The sequence below is a fragment of the Solanum dulcamara genome, chromosome 9 (assembly GCF_947179165.1).
Source record: "Solanum dulcamara chromosome 9, daSolDulc1.2, whole genome shotgun sequence".
Taxonomy (NCBI): Eukaryota; Viridiplantae; Streptophyta; class Magnoliopsida; order Solanales; family Solanaceae; genus Solanum; species Solanum dulcamara.
Window position 1 is genome coordinate 17,684,729 of NC_077245.1, and position 22,306 is coordinate 17,707,034.

A 22,306-nucleotide genomic window follows, 5' to 3' on the forward strand; every position below is an offset into this window, starting at 1 on the left:
AATGAAATAACTTCAGTGGTGTGTTTACGTGTTTTCTCTAATTATTATGGTGGGCATCACATGACTATTTGCTCGAATGTATGGAAAAAAGAGAAAATCAGAACCAATGAAGTAGTATATATATGTACTAACTAGATAATGGACCCGCGCTTCGCGCGGTCATGAATGACCTCATTAAACTTACAAATGAGTCTTTTTTAATAGTAGACATAAAGTAATAAACATGAAGATTATTGTTAGAACTTAAGAAAATCAAAACTTCTTTCAATATTATTTTTCATAGAAAGACCACAATTGTGGCGGGTTGAAGGGTGAAAATCGAGCCCAACCTATACAATTGTTAGAAATATAGGATATTTTTCTTAACATATTTTGCACAAAAAAATCTGCTTACATTGGGTTAAATGATCTCCATTACAATTTGGCTATAATGAAAGACTATATAGAAAAGTTTATACTCATGAATTAACATCATTAATCAGAAAAAAGTTCTCCCATGGTGTTATACTTTCACATTTTCACTTAATTATATTTTTTTTGTCAAATAAAAAACTTATAAATTTGATGCGTTTTTGTCGTTTTTATATTTTCTTTATAACTATGTTACAACAACAAAATAATTTATTATTATTATTTATTTAAAAAATTAATATAGAAAAATCAAATAAATTAAGTAGAAAAATTAAAAGAGGAGTAATAAATAGGAAAAACAAAACTGATTGAGATACAACTGTTATGTTGAGATGGGCATCGGATCCATGAGCACTATCTTTTGGCATTGAAAGAAACACATTAATGAAAATTTGAGAAAAAGATAACTCTGGCGAATGTTTGTTTTTGTTGCCGTTGATATTTTATTGTTGGGTTTAGAAAATTTAATGGCTGATGTATCCAGCACGATGAAGGATGTTACTGCCCATTCGTATTTCTTGTCGGAGGTTTTCTTGTTAATTGTTGGTCGAAATACCACATCGTTAGACCTGGCGGTTAGCCATGTATATAAAAACACATTAGTTTGTGATTATTGAATTGGTGCGTGTCTTTAATTGTTAATACAAGCTTTGAAAGGGTGAAACTTTTGAGTATATGGTTATCAAAGCACCGATTTGTAATTTCAAAATCAAGAAACTGTAGGCAGGAAAATAATAGGAGGAAAAGGTTAAAAATGAGAACAAAATATAAGTGAAAATCCTTGATTAGGAGAATGCCACATCACCGGACTGAGGATTCTATTATATATATAAAAAATATCAGAGATAGAAATTTAATCTAATATATTCATTCATTTGATTAAGCTCTCAAATAATAGACCCTTGTGGTCGGGCCCATCCCCGGACCCTGCGCATAGCGGGAACTTTAGTGCACCGGACTGCCCTTTTTATATAGATTTAAATATTATTTTTTAGAATCTTTTTAATATAAAAATTATAATTTTCTTGTATAGTGACTAGTAATACACTTTCTTTCCACATTATTAAGTTTGTATTTCAATATTCAAGTTACAATTAATTTTAATTCTTTAGCAAAAATCTTCTTAATATTCAAGTTACAATTAATTTTAATTCTTTAGGAAAAATCTTCTTATAACCACTAGAACAATACAACTATATGTATTACAAAGTTACATTATATATTTAGAAAAAAACATTATTTTCTTATATAGTCGTGACATTAGGAATGGAGTAAATTATATTTTTTAATTTTTTAACTTCTTAGTTAAATTATAGTAGTACTTTGTTTGATATCTTAAAACTTTGAATTAAACTACTTACAATTTATTATTTACCAATAAGGTTTTTGAGAACAAGAACCAAGATATTGTATTACAAATAAATGGATAGCATTTTATTAACTTGAAAGTATCTTTCCCAAGTTATATAATAAAATTTTGGGTCTTTCACTTTTGCAGTCTTAAAGCACATATTTTAGTAGTATTATCTTTGAGACACCTGTGATGATATAATAGATTGAAAAAATAGGAATCTAGAAAAGTAAGCCGAGGAACAATGCATTGCTGAGTAAGTTAGCTTGGAGAATCTCCACTAACCCTAATACATTATGGGCTTCGACATTACTAGGTATCTATACTAAGAACTCAACAAGACAAGATCAAAAGAACCATCAAAAAAGACGTAGTGGAGAAATTTAAGAGAAGCAAAAGACTGAAGAGAAGCTACAATTTTAATAAATGAAGAAACTGAACACTACTCTAACATTGTACTGAAATGCATGGAAGTAATCCAACAACTGAAGAGTTCGCCGAACAAACACAACCTTAGGAAGTATAACCAAGTGGCGGACCTTCTAGCTAAGAAAGGATCAAGATCGAAAGCAAATGATTTTTTTGTGAAGTGGACAACACCACCTCTTTTTGTAGCCGAAGCCATGGAAGAATGACAACGGGTTAACTAGTTTTTTTAATTTACGAAAGGAACCCTTGGAATGTAATATATATAGTAGCTTGTTTAATAGTTTAACTAGTACTAATCACTAATAGTAGGCCTTGTAACCACGTGGTTTGTACTGATGCATATTAAATATATATAAAATCTTCTTTAATCAAAATAAATAAATAATATATTGAAAAAAGAGAGCGGTTTGTAGCCATTGAAAAAAAATGTATTATGTTATATCAGTTTAAGAAAAATTAGCACATACTTATCACCAATAAAAGATCCCTCGAGTAGCGAGATATAATGTGTACGAGAGTCCCACTATGCAAAACCACAAGTATATATAAAGCAAGTGTGAAGCTTACTACCACAAGACATATATATATATATATATATATAAAAGAGAATCTTAGACCCGCTTATGTGTCAGCCTTAAAATTCAAAATTTTACTTTTATGTTTTCCTCTATACTTTTATGTTTTTTTGTTTATTTTATCTTTACCTTTAAACATGTTTTCTCCACTCTTGTGTCCTTCAAACTGTTGTATATCTTTGGGAACTAATTATACAAACTAGGCAAATCGTAACCGTAGTTTTTTATCTTCTTCTTTGTGATAAATTTCATCCCTAATATATGTACGTGGTCAATTCCTTAGAAATTTTACTTTAGATCTTCAACAAAAAAATAATGAAAAGAAACTATAATTTCCTCGTAGTTTCTACTCCATTCACCATGTCAGTTTTTCCTCTATTCACCATGTCAAAAGAAAAACAATTTAAAGTGCTCAATTCCTTATCACAATCATGACAATTTTTTGGTTCGTTCCTATTTCTTTTTGTGGGCTTTTCCCTTTTGTCATCAGTTTGTACGACAGCTTACATCAGTATTTTATTCAATGATCTGTAAAATTTTATCTTTTATGAATTTGTATTGAATTACTTTTGCATTTTTGGTTATGAAATTTTTTTAAGCATTCTTGATGGAATAGAAAGAGACTGCAAAGAGATTAGGTTAAATTTTGTTGCAACTTGATAAGGTACTTGTACCTATTAATATATTCTATTGGGAGTTGAAATGTTATTGTATTAATCATATCTCTAAAATGGTGTAGAGTTTGGCCGGTAATGTCTGTTTTTTTCCAAACAACTATTCTATTTTCAATTATATAGCCTGTTTGGATTGATTTATTTTTAATCAGTTTATAAGTTGAAAACTGCTTATAAGTTAAAAAAAAAGTAGGTGCAGACCAACTTTTTTTTTGACTTATAAGTTGTTTTCAACTTATAAACTGCTTAAAATAAGTTCATCCAAATAAACCCAACTATTTATTGGGGCTTATTTTAAGCACAAAATGACTTTAAGTTGGCCAGTCAAAGACTCAAAAAAGTTGAAAACAGCTTATAAGACAATCCAAACGGCCTCAAAGCGGCAACAAGATGCAGCGTTCGTGGGGACAGAAGCATTAATGATCTCACATGTTTGAACACAAGTAGTATTTGTTCATGAAATATATTAGGTTTTAATGGCAGAGATCAACAAGGCCTTGGTTTCTCTGCATATATTGTAGTTGGGTCAATGTATATTTTTGTTTTTCATCTAACTATACTGTTGAATATTGGTATGAAAGAATATGTTAACATGTCATATCACTTCGAAAAATAGCCTCTTTTAATGTTATTTTAGACCTAGCTAACTTTATAATTTTGAGGGGCTTTCATGGTGTGATAATTATTTATATAGCTTTCCTCAAATGTATAAGAGAAATTCTTTATCAGTTAAAGTTTCACAACCTATTATAGAGATGGGACAAGCACAAATAATTGTGGATGAGGTAGGACAATGTTTGTTAGAATTATGCAGTAACTTTATTCCAGGCTAGTTTATTATTATCTTTTTACTGTTTTAGTTCTTATAAATATAGAATTTAAGAAGGCAAAAAAAATAATTTTCTTTGGTACGAGATATGTTGTTATGTTGTATTGCTCCGTTAGGAGGTGACCTAGTGATCTAACCTTCTGTAGGTAACTCAGATATTGAATAGTAAGTTTGAAACATGTACGTGTGGTGTTTGCTAGTTTTGATATTAGAGCTAAGTTCTTGCTCTTGCAATTTTGGATACCTACTCCACCATCCCTTTTATTAGTGGTGAGTGTGACTACATCTCATTTCACAAAGTTGATTATTTTTTTTGCCATATATCGATCTCCAGAAAAAATTTCTCTGAATTTTACCAATACAATTGAAAACGTAATTAGGAAGATTAATTAATATATTGTATTATGTGGGTAGGGATGTTATGCAGAGTTGCCTTGGAAGGTTAGTTCGACTAAACAAATTAAGAAATTTAGTTTTTCACCCTGAGAGGTTTGATTTTGTGGGCCATTATATTTGTCGAAACTTTGAAATTCGAAATATATAATTTATGTTTGGCTAATTCATTTGAAAAGTGCTTTTGATAAGCATATTGTATTTAGCTAATCTTTTTTAAAAAGTGCTTTTGAGAGTAAAATTATGAAAAAGGAAAAGTATCAATTTACTTCTAATATTAAGATTATTTTATAAAAATAGATTATTTAAACATCTATTACATAATTTTTAATAAAATTTTTATTTTATTAAATTAAAGTGTACATATTCAAATTTTCAATCAATATTATACATACATAAATAAAAATAATTAATACTGATATAATATTAACATAATATTTAAATATAATTAATATATCAAACAAAATAAATTTAAAAATCATTCCACAAATTAAATCATCACATACGAAAATTCACCACAATAATAAATAAATGTAATAGATGTATTGGTAAATATGTATATATGGCAAGGATAGTTTGATCTTGAAAAAAATAATTTTCTGCTTCTGCTTCTGCTTCTGCTTTTTCTTTTTTCAAGAAGCAAAAATTTTGAGTTTCTCCCCAAAAGCAAAAAAAATTATTTCTGCTTCCAACTAAAAGCAATTTTATTGATTAGGTAAACACCTTAATTTTTTTAAAAAATATTTTTATCTCAAAATAAGTACTTTTGACCTAGCAACAGCAATGTCAAATAGGCTCTTAGATTCTGGAAAAAATGATTTTGGACTTGTTATAGTTTACTGTTTGACCCAAAAACATAGGAGAAATTATGTGATGTGGCAAACATTTAATTGTTTATTATGTACTTAAGCTATAATTTTAGTTAATTATTAAACACGGCTACAGTTTAATCAATTTGCTATTCAATTTGTATAATTTGATTCCTAATTGTATAAATTCAGAATTTGTATATGCTTACCCTAGCTATTGTATACGATTTGTTGATACATTTTTTTTGCATAAGTTCTGAAAAATTCATAACTGTATAAATTCAGAATTTGTATATAATTATTATTTTTGTGGATGATTTGTTAATACATTTGATTTGTATAAGTTTTGAAAAATTCTTAAATGTATAAATTTTGAAAAATTCTTACCTTGTCTATATATTGGCAAGCGAAATATACAAATAGAGTTTTAAAAAATTCCTAAATGCATGTTTTTTTGTTGCTTTATTAACTTATGAGCACCAACTTTGGTTGGTGGTTTGTTTTGTGTCCATTGTAATTTGCAATAAGGCGCTAATTAGCACTCTAGATTTTACATTTGATGAGTTTGATAACTTCTTTCCTAAGAAAAATAATGGCTGGTGTTTTGTTTTTTTTCTTTTGTTGATTACTGTAATGATTTAACTATTGAACTAACAAATTTAGTCCAGTTCACCCTGTTGACAACAAAAGCTAGAAAAATTATAGGAGTATGAAGTATTGATCCTTCTTACTTAGCTCTAGAAAGAGTTTACTGGCTGGCAAACCTTTATTCAATTATGATTAATAAGTTCATTAACTTCAACCCGTTAATTTTTTTGATGTATTAGTTGTTTCCTTTTGTGTGTTTTCTTCACACTTTCACTCTCAATTACATTTGCTTTCTGTATATTGTACTGGGGGCTCTTTATCTGTGTATGACTTTTGATCCATTTTTATTTTTCTTTAAATTTATCTTGAGAAGTGTTTGAACTATTATGTCATTGATTTTTAAAATCTTAATTGCTCTATGTCATCCTTTTTATTATTAGCATTAGATTGTGAGATTTTTCAAAATGATTATGTATTCTTTTAATAGCAGGGATAATGTTCTTAAACAATAGGGCCGACCAAAGAAGAGCTTGAAGGCGTGCTATGAAAGCATTTTTAAAAAAATCATATCTATATATGCATACAATGTCACTTATGTACTATACAATATGTAGTTAACTTTCTGGTAATGGACTTAAAATATACGACTTGAGAATACTTTTGTAGTTTGTAGAATGCTATTGGATGCTTTTAATAACTATATATTTTTTTTAGAGAATTCAGTTGCATTAAAAATTTGCTATCATTTTTGGCTGTTGTATGGTAGGAAATCCGATTTAGAGAGGACAAATTTAGCAATTTTTATAGCGATTATTATTGCCACTAAAAGTTGTTCTTTTTATAACAAAGTAAAACTTGTCACAGATGGTATACTAGTTTTTGGGGCGACAAGGGTCGCTACAAAAGTCTTTTTTTTCCTGGTCAAAACATGGAAGTTGTTGTTGATAGTTTATTGGTTTTGTGACAACAAGAATCGCTACTAATATGCTTTTTAGTAGCGACATGAAAGTTGTTGTCGATAAGATTAAGCTTTTTGCGGCGACTATGTCGTCACTAAATCTTACTTTTTGTGGCGATTTGACCAAGATCTTTGATGTAAAAACTATTTTTGCAGCATACAACTTGACTTATTGTGGTGATATGTCGCCACAAATGTGAGTTTATTGTGGCGACTCTCTGTTGTCATCATAACAAACCTTTAGTTATGAAAGTACTAGCCACGACCCAATTATCATTGCTATAGCCTTTTAGTGGCGATTTTTGGGGCTTTTGTGGATCGTGAAAATTTTGGCACCAAAAAGGATTTTCAAATTATGGATATTTAGAAATGGAGTTTCATCAAAAATTATTTTAGAACCCAAATTTAATTTACTGTACCTATTACTATAAATGATGATTAGAAGGGAGAAAAGTTGATGGTTCTTGCGGTGGGGAAGAAGAAAATGACAAAGATGGGTGATCTTGGTGGTAACATAGAAGGGGAGGATATGATGGTGGTGGAGTAGGTGGATGGTGGTGGGAAGAAAGAGTCAATAAAAAAAAAATTATTTTACGAAAAAAAGCTCTTCATGCACTCTGAATTAGTGCAACACACATTATGTGTCAAGTTAGTCAAAAATATCAAAATGATACAACGAAGCATGACATAAGGTGTTTTAAATCAACAAAGTCTAATTAAAATATCTAAATAAAAATTAGTGTCAACTTTAAATGGTCACCGATGAATTCAGCCTAATAATTAATATCCCAAAAATCAAGGGTATGACTGTTACTCAGGGAGTTCTGAAAGGCAAATTTTAGAAAAGTATATTTAGAATGAGTTTTGGTATTCATAATTATAAATGTAATAAAACATTCTGAAAGGCATAACGACTACTGATAAGAGTTCCTGATTACCGATAGAAGACCAGCTTACATAACGACTTATTATAAAAATTAGGATAAAGCATAAGTACATTCAAACTATAATCGAAATTTCAGTGACACATTTAACTTAATTAGGATGTTATAATCCCCCCCCCCCCCCTCCAAACTCACTTTTTCTGTATTTTTGTGCACCTTTTATACTGACGTGACACATTCAATCAAGTAAATTAGTAGTGTTTGTACACACTCGTCTGCCACGTCAGTAAATCTATTTTTTTTTAAAAAAAATTATAGTTTTTTTCTTAAAGTTTTTAATTCTTTTCAAATATTCTTATTTTCTTTATCTTGTATTTAAATTAAGTTAATACACATAAAAAAAAATTAAAAAATTCATGTATTTAAACTTTTTTTTAACTTCATTCATTGTCTTTTCTGTTTTATTTTTCTATTGATTTTATTTTCTTTGTCTTTCCTTTTAATTTGATTTCAAATTTAATTCCAAATACCTTGTATTTAAAATAAGTTAATTTTGAATGGATATCAAAATAAGTGAAAAAAATCAAATAAAACTTAAAAAAATTAAAACGTTAAAATTAAAGGACACTTTTTAATGAATTTTTAAAAAATACAAATATTTTTTTTTAATAATTAAAAGTGAAAAGATAAGAAATTAATTAAAGAAAAAAATAAATTTTAAATTGAGGAAGAAATTAAATAAATATTTATATGGAAAGAAAGGAAAATAATTAAATATATATAAGTTTTAATATCAATAATTATGTTTACTATCTAATTATAAAGTTATCAATTAAAAAATGGCATGTGTTCAATTCTTTCACTCATCACTTGCCTTCAAGAGAGTGTGCACACTCTCTATGTCACGTCAGCTTTTAGGGTATATTTGTTTAAAATAGTTTAGGGAGTAATATAAACTTTGTCGCTGAAATTTCGGTCATAATTCAATGGGTAGTTATACAATATCCTTAAAAATTTCTACTAATGTTTAGAGATTAGTTGGTTACACTAACACACAACAAATTATTATTAAAAATTGTACTAATGTTGAGATTAGTTGATTACTAATTTGGCTTATTCTATGAGAGAAGTAAAGTAATAGTACAATGCATACTTTAATTACATTTTTTAACTTCAAAGTTGATACTAGAAAATTTAACATTTGTATTAGCATTAATTAATAATGAGATTAACTACCATCCTATTTAAAATTATCTCATTTTAATTCTTTTTATCGGATGTCCCCAAAGGGACAACTATTTCATTTTTAACATGCGTTGCTTGTTTGAGTTAATTTATATTTTCATCCGGCGGATTACACTACCGTTGCCCAATTGTTTGATGTATCATTTTATAGAGTTTAAGGAAAAAAAAAATTCTATCCATTTCATGATTTTATATGAAGATATTTAATTAAATATAGAATTTTATTTTAAAAAAACAGTTTGTCAAATGCATACCAAAATTATTACTATAAGAATTGTGGTTCTGAACATACTACTATGACTTTTAGTGGAGAATATAATTAAAAGTAATATAATATATTTAAAATTAAAATATTTTCAATATGCCATATTCTTTTGGAGTACACTCCAAAAACTAACAAAGAAGACCTTGCAATACTAAAAGATTATTATTTTTTCATTAAATATTTTTACTATAAAATGTTCAATAGCTATTTTTTATAGATATTTTGATTGAACTAATGGAAAAAAAATAGTAAGGTTTTTATACGAAAAAATTAGGAAGTTTCTCACTATTTCAGTTAGAATTTATTTTTCATCATGAATTTTTTCAGTGAATCGGTTCGATAGAAAATAAATGAAAAAATTATGTTTTATTGCACAAATCATTCACTTATTTACGGTGGGAAAAAACTTTTATTTCTAGTATTGTAAAATGCAACAGGAAAAGTTCAAAATTTAAAAATAGTGCCAGCGGAAGCAAGCACAAGCACGACGATAAATTAGGTGTACGAAATTACATCATGATTTAATAAGTCGTGGATAATGCAAATTGAATAATTGATCAGCCACTTGCTTAATATTATTTCATCTTTATTATAAAAAAAAACTAGTTAATATTTTTTATACCAGTATCTAGTTTAAAATAGACATCTTTATCAATTATCTCCCGACAAATTTTCTTTTTATTTTTGTTGTTGCCTCAAATAAAATAAAATAGAATCCCAGTAGACATCAGGAATGAGGTAAACAAGTTACAACGTCATGGATTAGAAAAGGGCTGAGTCCTTAATCATGCCATTTTTATGGAATTAACATTCTTACACGACTTAACATTTGTCCTCTCCATAGTATTAGGTATGATACTTTAATTTGATTTGATTATATAAGTACTAGTTTTGCGTTCTAAATTTATGATTTGACTTCTCTTATGTTGGTTAATAATTAAAATATAATTTATTTGATGAACTAAGATTTTTCACTGAAATAAAAGAAGTAAACATATATTTAAAAAAAAAAGGTCAAGGGACAATATTTATTACACATATAACATATAATTTTAACTTTATATCTACAATATAGTTTTTTTGACAAAAATAAAGGAGGCACGAATGAATCCTTTGTATCCCCTAGCCCTCGTGCTTACCTTTAATCCTTGATCTGATGAGATAAAGAGATATTGCAGAGCTACATATTACTCCCTCCGTTCCATATTAAATGGGGTATATTTTTATTTTAAATAGTAATTAAGAAATCATTAATAAATTAATCAACTTTACTATTTTGCCCTTTGTTCATAATAATGCACATAAAAATAACCTAGAAAAAATACTCCATTTGTCCCATATTAGTTGACCACCTTATTAAATCAAGAAAGCATTCATTAATTCTTTTTCTATATTACTCTTGCAATTAATTCTTCTTCAAAGTGTTCACATTTGTTTGTAAAGTTCCCAAGAAGTTTTATAAGGGGTGAATTAGCAAAATTATCTTCTTATTTATGATTTCTTAAACACCGTGTAAAATGAAAAGTGATCAACTAATATGGGACGAAGTAAGTACATAGATTATTCAAACATCAAAGTAATTAATTAGCCTCTTGAAAAAAATAATCTTGGATCTTCAAAATTTGTTTAAACTTCCAAATGTCATTTAATTATAGGGTTAAAATGGAAAAAAAATTAATTAATTCTATCCTAATTTAGTAAATGATCAAGCAATATGGGATAACTGTATTTAGTAAGATGTCAATCTAACATGGACGAAGGGAGTAGTGAAGTACTCCCTTCGTCCATCTTTACTTAACTGAATCATTGTTCTCCATGTGGATAAAATGGTTTTGCTAAATACAAATGGGTTTTCAGTTAATCCATAATGACATGGATGAGTCTTTTCTCAAACGAAAATAGCATAAATGAGCCAAACTTTTAACGGATGTCATACATGAGCTTTTTCTCAAAGCTAGATATCATATTGTGTCACGACCCAGACCGCTGTGAGTGACACCCACACTAATCCTCAAATGGAAAAACTAACGTTTAACCTAACTTAACCCATCAAACAACTTTAAAATTCCCAAACACGCAATAAATGAAAGTAAAACAATTTTAAAACCAATAAAAGCTTGAGTTCCATAAACCCAATAATTAACAAAAATAATATACAAAAAATAAACCCCTAAAACCTGAAAGTCATAGTACCAAAAGTTCTAATAAAGTCTAGAATATGGGGATAGAACCTCACACAATAAGCATAAAACTAAAGTGTAAGAATGATTGAGTCCAAAAAGAAAGGACTACAAAACAAGAGGAATCCATGACTGTCACGCCCCAAGTCTACACCGTAGACGTGGCCGACACTCAGAAATAATTATTGGTTCTCAAGCGAACCCTTGGTCTGGCTAACTCACTAAGCGGAAGACTTAACTCATAAAAGTAACTCAGATGGGCATAAATAAGTATAAGAACTTAACTTCTCAAAATAAGATCTCAACACTCAAATATATATAAGACATAACTCAATGTTTTCAAAATATAACTCAAATGAATAAAACTGAATAAACTCAAACTCTGTCTAACTAGTCTATGAAATCTATAATGTGACTCTGAAATAGGTACCGAAACAGATCCATTACTACCTCAAATACTTAATAATATAAAAACTGAAAGTAAGACTCAAGAGCGCATCCGAATGCAAAGAGGTCTCATCAATACCTGACAAAGAATGATCCTTAATGGTACTTCTATTGATGATCTCTAGCACATGTGTTTGCATCATGAAAAGATGCAATGTCGAATGATGTAAGTACATGAAAGTTGATCTCTAACTGGAACCTACGAGTCGAAGGTCCTTCAACGAGGTCGTTGGATTGAGGTAGTAGAATAAGACCTCCAAACCTTGATCTCTGAAGTCTAGCCTACGACCAAAGTTTACGGGTCATAGGACCCTTCGTCGAACTCAGTGCACTAAAACTTGAGCTACTGAAATTGCAACTTTGACCCTACGAGTCAAGTCTACGAGTCGTTGACTCTTCTACGGGTCGTAGAAATGGTTCGTAGAATATCACATCACTTATCCAAATCTCCAAAACTCAGGACCCAAGTTACAACTTGGTCTATGGGTCATCAACTATCCTACGGGTCGTAGTCCCATTCGTACTGCCAACTTTTTCCAAAACATAAAACCAAGTCTCTGATCACCTCCTACGGGTCAACCTTATGGATCGTAGAAACTTCTACGGTCTGTAGGACCTACTCATAGAGTGATCGAACACTTAGTGAAATTTTTACTTTTCAGGACCTTCCTACGAGCTTTTTATACAGCTCTTCAAACTTTCTACAATCCGTCAACTTGGCTCGTCTCAGAATCCAAAATTTTCTCGGGCCTTCTATAACTGCCTTCCTACAGCTCATAGAAACTAGCACCAGGTGATTTTCTATAATATTTTTGCAACATTTTCCCTTTGTTTGGCCTTCTAACTTTTGGGGTCTTACACCAATATTGATAGCCTTACACACCTGTAATGAAGATTATCTAAGCAAAACTTGATGATCTTGCTTGAAACTCTTGAACCTAGCTCTTCTCCTTCTCTCCAATTCTTGCTCTAAAAAGATTCTAAGTCTTAATGAGAGAAAAATCCCGTTGGGTACTGATAAGGGATTAATTTTTATCCCAAAATAGCTTGGACTTCCTACGGACTGTAGAAGGTCACTCGAAGAAACTATGGTCCAAAATAAGGACCTATTGGAAATTGCATAATGGGTCTACGACCACCCTTCTACTGGTCGTAAACCCTAAGACGGGTCGTCAAATTCCCTCGTGGACTTTACTGAAGAAAAAAGGGTTGGGGTCTATGGACCCCTTGATGGGTCGTGCAAATTCCTACAGGCCGTAGACCCTATTGTAGGGTCTAAATGCATATTGCAATAGCTACTAGAATGTGCCACTCAACTCCACGAATGACCCTACAGGTCATAATACTCTCTACGGGTTGTAACAAGGCTTGTAGAAGGGACCTTAAAGACTAAAGTTTTGGATAAGTGTGGATGGGTTCTACGATCCTCTTCTACGACTCGTAGAACACTTTACGAGTCGTAGAGTGGGTCGTAGACCACTGGCAGTCCACTGATTTCTCACTTTTATCTGGATTCTCAAAATTTATCTAAGTTAAAATAGCACAGAGTGTTACAATAGCGGCCTGAAAGAACCAGTTCACCGTTGGATTCAACAAGTATCTCTCAACTGAGCACCTAAATTTATCCTGCACTCAATAAATAAAGAGTAAGTGCAGTATCAATACACAACCACAGTGTACTGATAGAATTACATGACCAATTCCAAAACATAAATGTAAACAAGCAACTAGCACATGGTAAAATAAGTCAACACATAAATATCAAGTCACAGCATAATACAGATTCTCAATCACAATATCCTGAATCACCAATAAATGAAACATGTCCCACATGATCACACAAAGAACATATCTGGTCCTCTCATTGAACCCACAAACAAACTATTAGTATACTAGCATGGTACCCGACTCAACTATTTATGAATTATACCAGACGTGGTACCCTAGACAATCATATAGATATCTTGTACCGATGTAACACCCCAAAAATTTCTACGCCAAGATTCGAACCATTCTTCAGGTATGTATAGGATCGCACTCGATGACTTTAAAGTATATTCATGAGTTAGGATTAATTAATAAGTAATTTAAGGGTATTAGATATGATTTAGGGTCATAAGGAATCCCTAAAACCAAGCCAAGTCCAAAGAATTCGTCTTGGCTAATTTTCTGAATGAGTTCGTATAAAGGTCAAATTCAAATGACCATATCTCCTAGAATATAGAGAATTGTGTGGACCAGGACCTATCAAATTTAATTTCTTTGAGTCTTCTTTCCAACGCCACTAAGTTTGCCTCATTATGAGTTCGGAATCAAAAGTTATGACCATTTTACCACAAACTATCTCTGCAGAAATTTGAGGCAAACTAGCCTCAGTAGTTTGGGTGCTGGCGCGTCGCGCCAGCTATAGCGCCAGCAGTTATTTTTGCCTATTTTCCAGATTTTAGGGTCATTTTAGTCATTTCTTGTGTTGTTCCCAAAGTGAGGTCGTTTTGGGGACTGAATTGACCCTAGATCCTAAACCTTCTAAACCTCTCATTTCTCACAATTAGACTCAATATACTAAACTCCTCTCCTCTCGAATTCTCCCAAGAGCTTCAAGACAAGGTTAGGGTTTCCAATTCAAGTCTCAATTCTTCCTCAAGTTCTCATAGAGATTTTATGTCCCCAAGGTATGTGGATTTTCATCCATGGGTCCTTCCACCCATGGAGCCCAAAAGTTTTCTCAATCTAGTATTTCCATTTTTAAATGATGAAATCTTATGTTATCTTACATAATGGTTCCAAATGCATAGATTGTGGTATATTTAAGTTTATTTACTCCTATTGATATATATGTGTATTGACTCTTAATTTTAAGTGATAAGAAATTTTAGGAATTTTCATACTATGATTTCAAATGTATAGATTCTTAAATATTTGAAGTTTGTTTGTCTATGTTGACCTATGGTGATCCTTATTTACATGAAATGGATGATTTATCAAGGCCCCTCTATGAAGGCTTGAAAGTAGTTTTAGAGTATATTGGTGGGTTGTTTTAAGATGTTTTAAATGATAAATTCTTTCACTCTCATACATGCTAGCATTGATTTAAATGACTTGAAAGTTGATTTATTTGAACCCACCTAGTTTTTTATGATAAAGCAAAAATTGAAATGAATGTTTGACAATGTCTACAAATGAGTTTAAATGTGCTCTTTGCAAATAAGTTTTGTGAACAATGAGTCTATAATATTCAAGTAAATTAATGATAGGGTGAGTTAAGGCCCTAAAGATATTTTTATGGATAAAGATATGTGATGAAGGAATGTCTACACTCACATCACATGAGACAAAGTTAAGGAGCTATTCTATGATTTTGTTCTTATGAAGAATGGACGGGTAGTAGATATGGACCCTCCCACACGATGATTGACTTTATGTTTTATAATTTGTCTATTCTGTTGAGAGTTTACCTAACACCGAGTTGGACTAGAGGCGAATACCCATGTCCCAGAACTACGTGCCACCATAGGTATAAAGGAGATAGAGGCGAATACCCAATCTCTAAGAGGCGAGTACCCGAAATATCAAGGCTTAGTGGTGAGTACCTAAGTCTAAGAACTAGAGGTGAGTACCCACTTTATACAATAGCTTAGTGGATCCACTTAGGCATATAGTAGTCTACCTTGGCAAGTAGTCTCCCCCTTTTCTCTGATGTAGGGGTAACATCGGGACTCCATGTTATAGCTCACATGGTTTATGTCGGTTAATGGTCGCTCTCACAAAGGTACAAGGTCTCTCTTCCAATGTTTAAGATGTATCATATGATGTCTACTATGTCTATCACAAAATAAAGTATATGGTTTCTTATAAGGGTAAATTACCCTTTTACACATATTCCCCTACTATATTTACTTTTATTCCCATATGCACCAAAAAATTTCCAAATTCCCTCTTTTTCCTTTCTCTCTCTATACCTCACTGATACATCCCAAATCTTCCTTCATCCTTGCCCTAATTTGCTCTTGATACTCTTCAACCGTTAATCAATTTCAAGGTTCCAAATAAGGTATATTTTAATCTTTCCTTATATGGAATTTCACTTCATCCTCATTCAATCTGATTTCTCCTAAAATTTGTATATTTTGATTTCTTCTGAAAATATTTGAAAAATCTTCTAAATTTTTATCATTTGCTTTCTTCTGTAAATCTTTCTATTTTTATTTCTCATACCTTCAATAATACATATGGAATCCGTTCATGGTCTTAAACAGTCCAATAAAAATCAAGGAATTCTTGTTTCTCCTGGTTCGAATTCGTCTTGGGAAGGTTACGACGAAGTTAGATCCAAATATCGTAACGATCCAGCAGTGATGAATAAGCTACGTGAGAAATTGAAGTCGAAAGCTACAGTTAAACATGCACCCAAAGAAATAGACAACAAGATTGAAGGGGTTACAACACGCCCTAATCTCCCAAAGGTATGTGTTCAATTAAGTTTTTTGTTTTAGAATGAAAATTTTGTGAAGGTTTTAATGATTTTGATACATATCATTTATGTATCAGATACATAATGTCTTTTTAAAAGGATTTTTTTTGGAGATTTTCTATTTCTGATACATCATCTTTAAGTGTCCGTTTCTGTTGTTTTAATTTTTAATGATTCTGATACATATACATTTATGTATCAGAATATATCGCGTTTATGTTGTTTCAAGTTTTAATGATTCTGATCATATTTATGTATCATGTTTATGTTGTTTCAAGTTTTAATGAAGCTGATACATATCATTTATGTATCAGTTACATAATGTATTTTTCAAATGCAATTTTTTGAGATTTACTATTTCTGATACATTATGTTTAAGTCTCAGTTTCTATTATTTCAAGTTTTAATGATTCTGATACATCTACATTTATGTATCAGATACATAATGTCCGTTTCAAATGCAATTTTTTGAGAATTACTATTTCTGATACAGCATATATAACTGCTTCTGATACATCTTCTGTATGTATCAGAATCTCATCTCATGCATCAGATATTTTAATGCATATGATACATCGTATTTATGTATAAAGTTCAAGTTGTATTTAACTATTTTCATGTCAATGCAGGGAATGAAATACATCATCAAGAAGATCCCGTCCCACCCATTGAGATTCAGAACGGCATATAGGGCTAATTTTCTTGATGATTTTGAATCATCAATAGGTGAAGAAGGTATAAAGTTATTTAGGCAATCCATATTTGGTCACTACTTAGATATGCCAAACTGCAATTTTCAAGGGCAAATCATCAAATGCCTCTTACTTCTTGAGGTAGACCAAAAAAACAAAGAAGAATTGCACATTCGTCATGTGCAGGGTAATATACTACGATTTACAATAAATGATTTTGCTATCATTACTGGTTTGCGATGTACCGGTAATATCAATGACTTTCGGTATTCTGATGACCAAACAAGTAGATTATTGTCTTTATATTTTCCTGGTGCCAAAAATGGAGTCAACAAAGCTCGTTTCGTTGAGCGTTTTCTAGTTGGAGGATGGAAAACAAACGAAGACGCTGTTCAGATGGCCATTCTCTATTTCATCCACACTTTTATTTTTTCTCAACTAGGTGATGCACCTATATCAGTTGATGATTTTAAGATGGTAGAAGATGGTAGGTATGAGCAATATCCATGGGGAAAAATAGCATTTTCAAAATTGATAAAAGGAATGCGTCAGGAGTTTTCAAATGCCAAACAAATGTATCGTCTAGGCGGCATGCCATACGCTCTGAATGTTTGGATATATGAATGTGCATCTCAAGTTCCCTCTGAAATTGCTGTAAGAGTGGGTAATAAAATTCCCAGAATTCTTAACTGGCGTGTTGTCACCGTGAAGCCAAAATTTGAGACCTTCATGTCTACCATCTTCAGTGAGGTACATGCTTTGAATATTATTCGTTTATGCACTGATTCATTATACATAAAATCTAAGATACATTATATATTCATGACCTTGTTACAGTATAATTTGATTCATAAAGTAGATGTATCAGCTCATATATTTATATATCAGGATATAAATGTATCAACATATAATGTATCTTATACATATACTTTATAGAACCTTTCTGATACATATAATTGTATGTATCAGAAACTCATTTATCAGTATTTACAGCTAATGAAAACTCTATCTTATGTATCAAATTATAACGTATCAAGAATTACATCTCATGATACATCTGCATTTATGTATCAGATAATGTTGTTTTTCTATCAGTTTAGCATGTATGAAGGATTAGTGTTTCTGATACATCATGTTTATGTATCAGCATTAACATTTATCAATTATTCAATTGTTTTCTGACAATCAATCAATATTTTTTGCAGTATCCATGCTCCAACATTGTCCAATCTCAACATGAAATGGACTCTATTGTCATTCATGGCAGCCAACAGAAACCTGAAGCTTCAACATCGGCTGCCAAGGTCAATTTCAGAAAACCTCATGAAGTCCCAGGATTTGAGGACTTTTCAACAACACCACCCACAAAATTATTAAAGAGATCCAGTCATGTCGCTGATAAATCTTCTCCACCTTCTTCCAAAAGAATGAAGACTTCCCCTGCTAAAAAGCCAATTCAAGTAGAAACAGCCAACATGCACAAGGATTTCATACCACCAAATGAATCAGAAAAGCCTGTTTCTCCTGACAATGTACCAGGGGCGAAGTCAGCTGTAGGAGGTGAATCTTCCGGTCATTCGGATCAAATTATTCATATACAATTCAAAGCATTGAAGAAGTCCATTAAGAAGTCTCTAAAGAGATACGTAAGTTTTTACTTTAAGATGTATCACATTCAATATACTTTTAATTAGGTGATACATTCTGATTTTTCATATACATGTATCAAGGTTGACCGGAAGTTCAAGCGTTTGGAGAATAAAATTGATTCAAATCACATTGATCTTTTGAAAGCCATCGACAGTATGGCGAACCGAATGACTGGCACATCATCTCAAGTTAAAACAGATGATTTTGATCAAATATTCCATGTGGTTGAACAACAAGAAGCACCTACTGGATTGGAGGTGCACAATTTTGCAAATAAATCTGACCCACTCCAAAAAAATGACAAATCTAATGTCCAGGAAGATATTAAGGTACATACATCATGTAATTTTTGATATTTATGCTTTTAAACTTCTGGATACTTTTCATTGTCACGTATCAAATGTAAATGTTATTATGTTTTCATGGACCTGAACCATCCACCATGATAAAATAGGTGGACAATATATCGGAACAAAGAATTTCAGCAGATGTTCCTGAATTATTTGATCAGCAGGTTTATTCTGATACATTAAAGGTAATGTATCAGAAACAAATTGATGAACAATTTGATGCTATATATATATTTTATATAAGCTCAACCTCTTTAAATATATATATATCTAGACATTTAGTACATATATATCATAAGTAAATGTTATTATGTATCCAGAAAGATGAACCATCCGTCAAGATACAAAAGGTGGATGATGTATCACAACATAACATTGTAGTAGATGATGTATGATATCTGCAGTTTTTTTATTAAGTAATTGGTTTTTTAAGATAATGTATGATATCCGCATTTTTTTATTAAGTAATTGTTTTTTTTAACATTTGTAGGAACCGAAAACATTAATTTTTACACCACAATTGAAGGATGTATCAGCACACCAAATGGAACCACAAAGATCAGATACTGATCAGCTTGTTGTTGATTCTGATACATTACAGGTAATGTATCAAATACATTACTGAGATAAAGTCAACATTATTAAATTTTTTAATGACGTTATACATTACGTGTAGAACACTGGAAAGAAAGATGGAAGAGTAGCCGATGATAAAACTGACAAAGTAGAAGAGCAAGTTGAGGAGATTGAAAAAGAAAAAATCAAACCAAGCACATCAGAATCCAATACTTCAGCACCATTTTCGACCGAAACTCTGGATGTGATAGATTCTCTAATATACGGACTTACATTACCAGCCATGCCATTGACAGCTGTTAGTCATGAGCAAGTTCAGGATTAATGTCTATTACGCGATAGCCAGCTACCAACCACTCTTCTATCAAAAGCCAATGTATTGTCTGACTATGCGAAGACACCATTTCGAAGAAGCAAGATTCCTTCGAAGATCTTACAGTCGCCGTATCTTTCAAACTTTGGGTCGAGTGAAAAGGGAAAGGAAAATTTGTCAGCTGTTATGCATCAAACACACCCTTTTGAAGGTTTTGGTATATGCTATCATCCCCCATCCGAGCTTGTCACAGACTACTCTCAATGGATAGATAAAGGACTACTAAAATCACATGGCAACAAGTAAGTATGATATATTCAACTTATAACCATACAAGTTGTATATTATATTTGTTATGTTATTAAACTACAAGTTTCTATTCAGGAATTCAAAGGAGGATCATTACAGATCTAAGTGCTCTACATTCGGCTTTGAAAAAATGGACTTTGTAGTGGCATTTTCTAAAGATAAGAACTGGTTCTACCTAATGTCACAGCCGAACAGATGCTGGAACGATGAAGTAAAAATTTCATCATAAATAATATGATACAACTCATACTTACTACCTGATACATACATATTAATGTATCTGATACATATATAGATAAATGTATCTGATACATACATAATCTGATACATGATGCTAGTTGTTATATAACTAATACTTTCTTAAAATGTGCAGCACATCGATGTAATATTTTACTACCTTCAGAAGAAATCGAAGATGCAGTTGAGCAATCAGTATCGATACACAACGACAAACTGCATTTTCAAAATTTACATCGAATATGCACACACACGCTACTATCACCTTCCACCTAACATTTCTACACAAGAAGATATGGCAAGGGCCACTGTTACAGCTCATCACGAGAGATCCGTGAAGAATATAATAAGAGGTTTCTCAATACCAGCCGGTTTGCCATGGCATTTGGTAGATGAGGTATATATTCCAGTAAACTGCGACAGGGATTTTCATTGGGTTCTTGCGGTAGTTGTTTTGAAAGAGAGTTTGATACGTGTGTATGATTCATCGCCTAGACGAAGAAGTAGCAACCCTTTCCTAGAGATCCAAAAGATAGCAGCAATGCTACCAACATACCTGCAAGACAGTGGTTTCTTTGACAACAACGAACGTTCTGATTAGTCGTCTCTTGATTCATACAAGGACAAATCAACCGGTAACATGATTGAACCACATCACCCATTTGCAGTTGAGTATGTTGAAGGAGTTGCACAACAGGAAAGTGACAGCTTGTGAGTATTAACATCGGCTATGTATACCTAAATTATTCATATGTCAATTTTACTTTTTTTAAACTTGTGTATTCCTTTCTTTGCAGGGATTGTGGAGTTTTCCTGGCCATTTTTGCTGAATATCTTAGTGATGGAATTTCTATTCCAAATACCGGACTAAACGCTGAATTCTTCCGTTCAAGATATGCCGCACTCTTATGGAGATATGGTTGTCAGAAGGCCATGGATGGTTATGTTAGCAATAACGACGATCCAAAAAAACCTAGGAGAGACATCTCTCCAAGCCAAGGAGAACTGATTGATGTCCAATAGTTTTTTTATAGTAAACATTTTAGGTGATTCTGATTCTTTTAATGTATCTGATACATAAACTGTAATGTATCAGATTTAATATGTTTTAATATTTCCATATATCAGATTTACTATGTTTTTCTCTGGTTTCAAAATCGAATATAAAATCAAAGTTTATGTTTTATATTCTACTGTATCAAACTTGTATCGAGTATAACATTCATAAGTGTCACATTTTGTGAATTCTGATACATGAATCCAGTTTATTTATTATGATACATCATGCACATGTATCAGATTCTCATTTCTCAACATTTAATGATTCCGATACATTAATTTTGTGCATAAAAATTCTATGTCTCAAGATTTAATGTATATGATACATCTTGCTTATGTATCAGATTCGTATTTATCAAGATTTACTGCATATGATAATCTACAACCTATATCAAATAAGATCTTATGTATCACCCACAACTCTTGTGTAATTATGGTTGTCGAAAAGACAAGAATATTTATGTTTGGAAAAATAACGATCCAAAAAATAAACCATGTGAGATTTCATTATCCAAGTTAAGGCGAACCGATAGACGTCCTGTATTTTATTTTTAAAAACATTATAGCAATAAAATGTTATAATCTTGATACATATCAACTGAAAAAAGATT

General features: G+C 31.3%; 1 protein-coding gene across 1 annotated transcript; it reads left to right on the plus strand.

The window, feature by feature from the left end:
- The first annotated feature begins 878 nt into the window (after nt 1–878).
- LOC129903571 (uncharacterized) lies at nt 879–21,237 on the plus strand. The gene is made up of 10 exons (XM_055979124.1): nt 879–986; nt 17,388–17,951; nt 18,407–18,847; nt 18,932–19,108; nt 19,306–19,386; nt 19,692–19,802; nt 19,878–20,075; nt 20,124–20,392; nt 20,475–20,610; nt 20,803–21,237. Exons 1-10 carry the CDS (start codon nt 879–881, stop codon nt 21,235–21,237), a joined length of 2,520 nt encoding a protein of 839 aa, XP_055835099.1.
- The last annotated feature ends 1,069 nt before the right edge of the window (nt 21,238–22,306 follow it).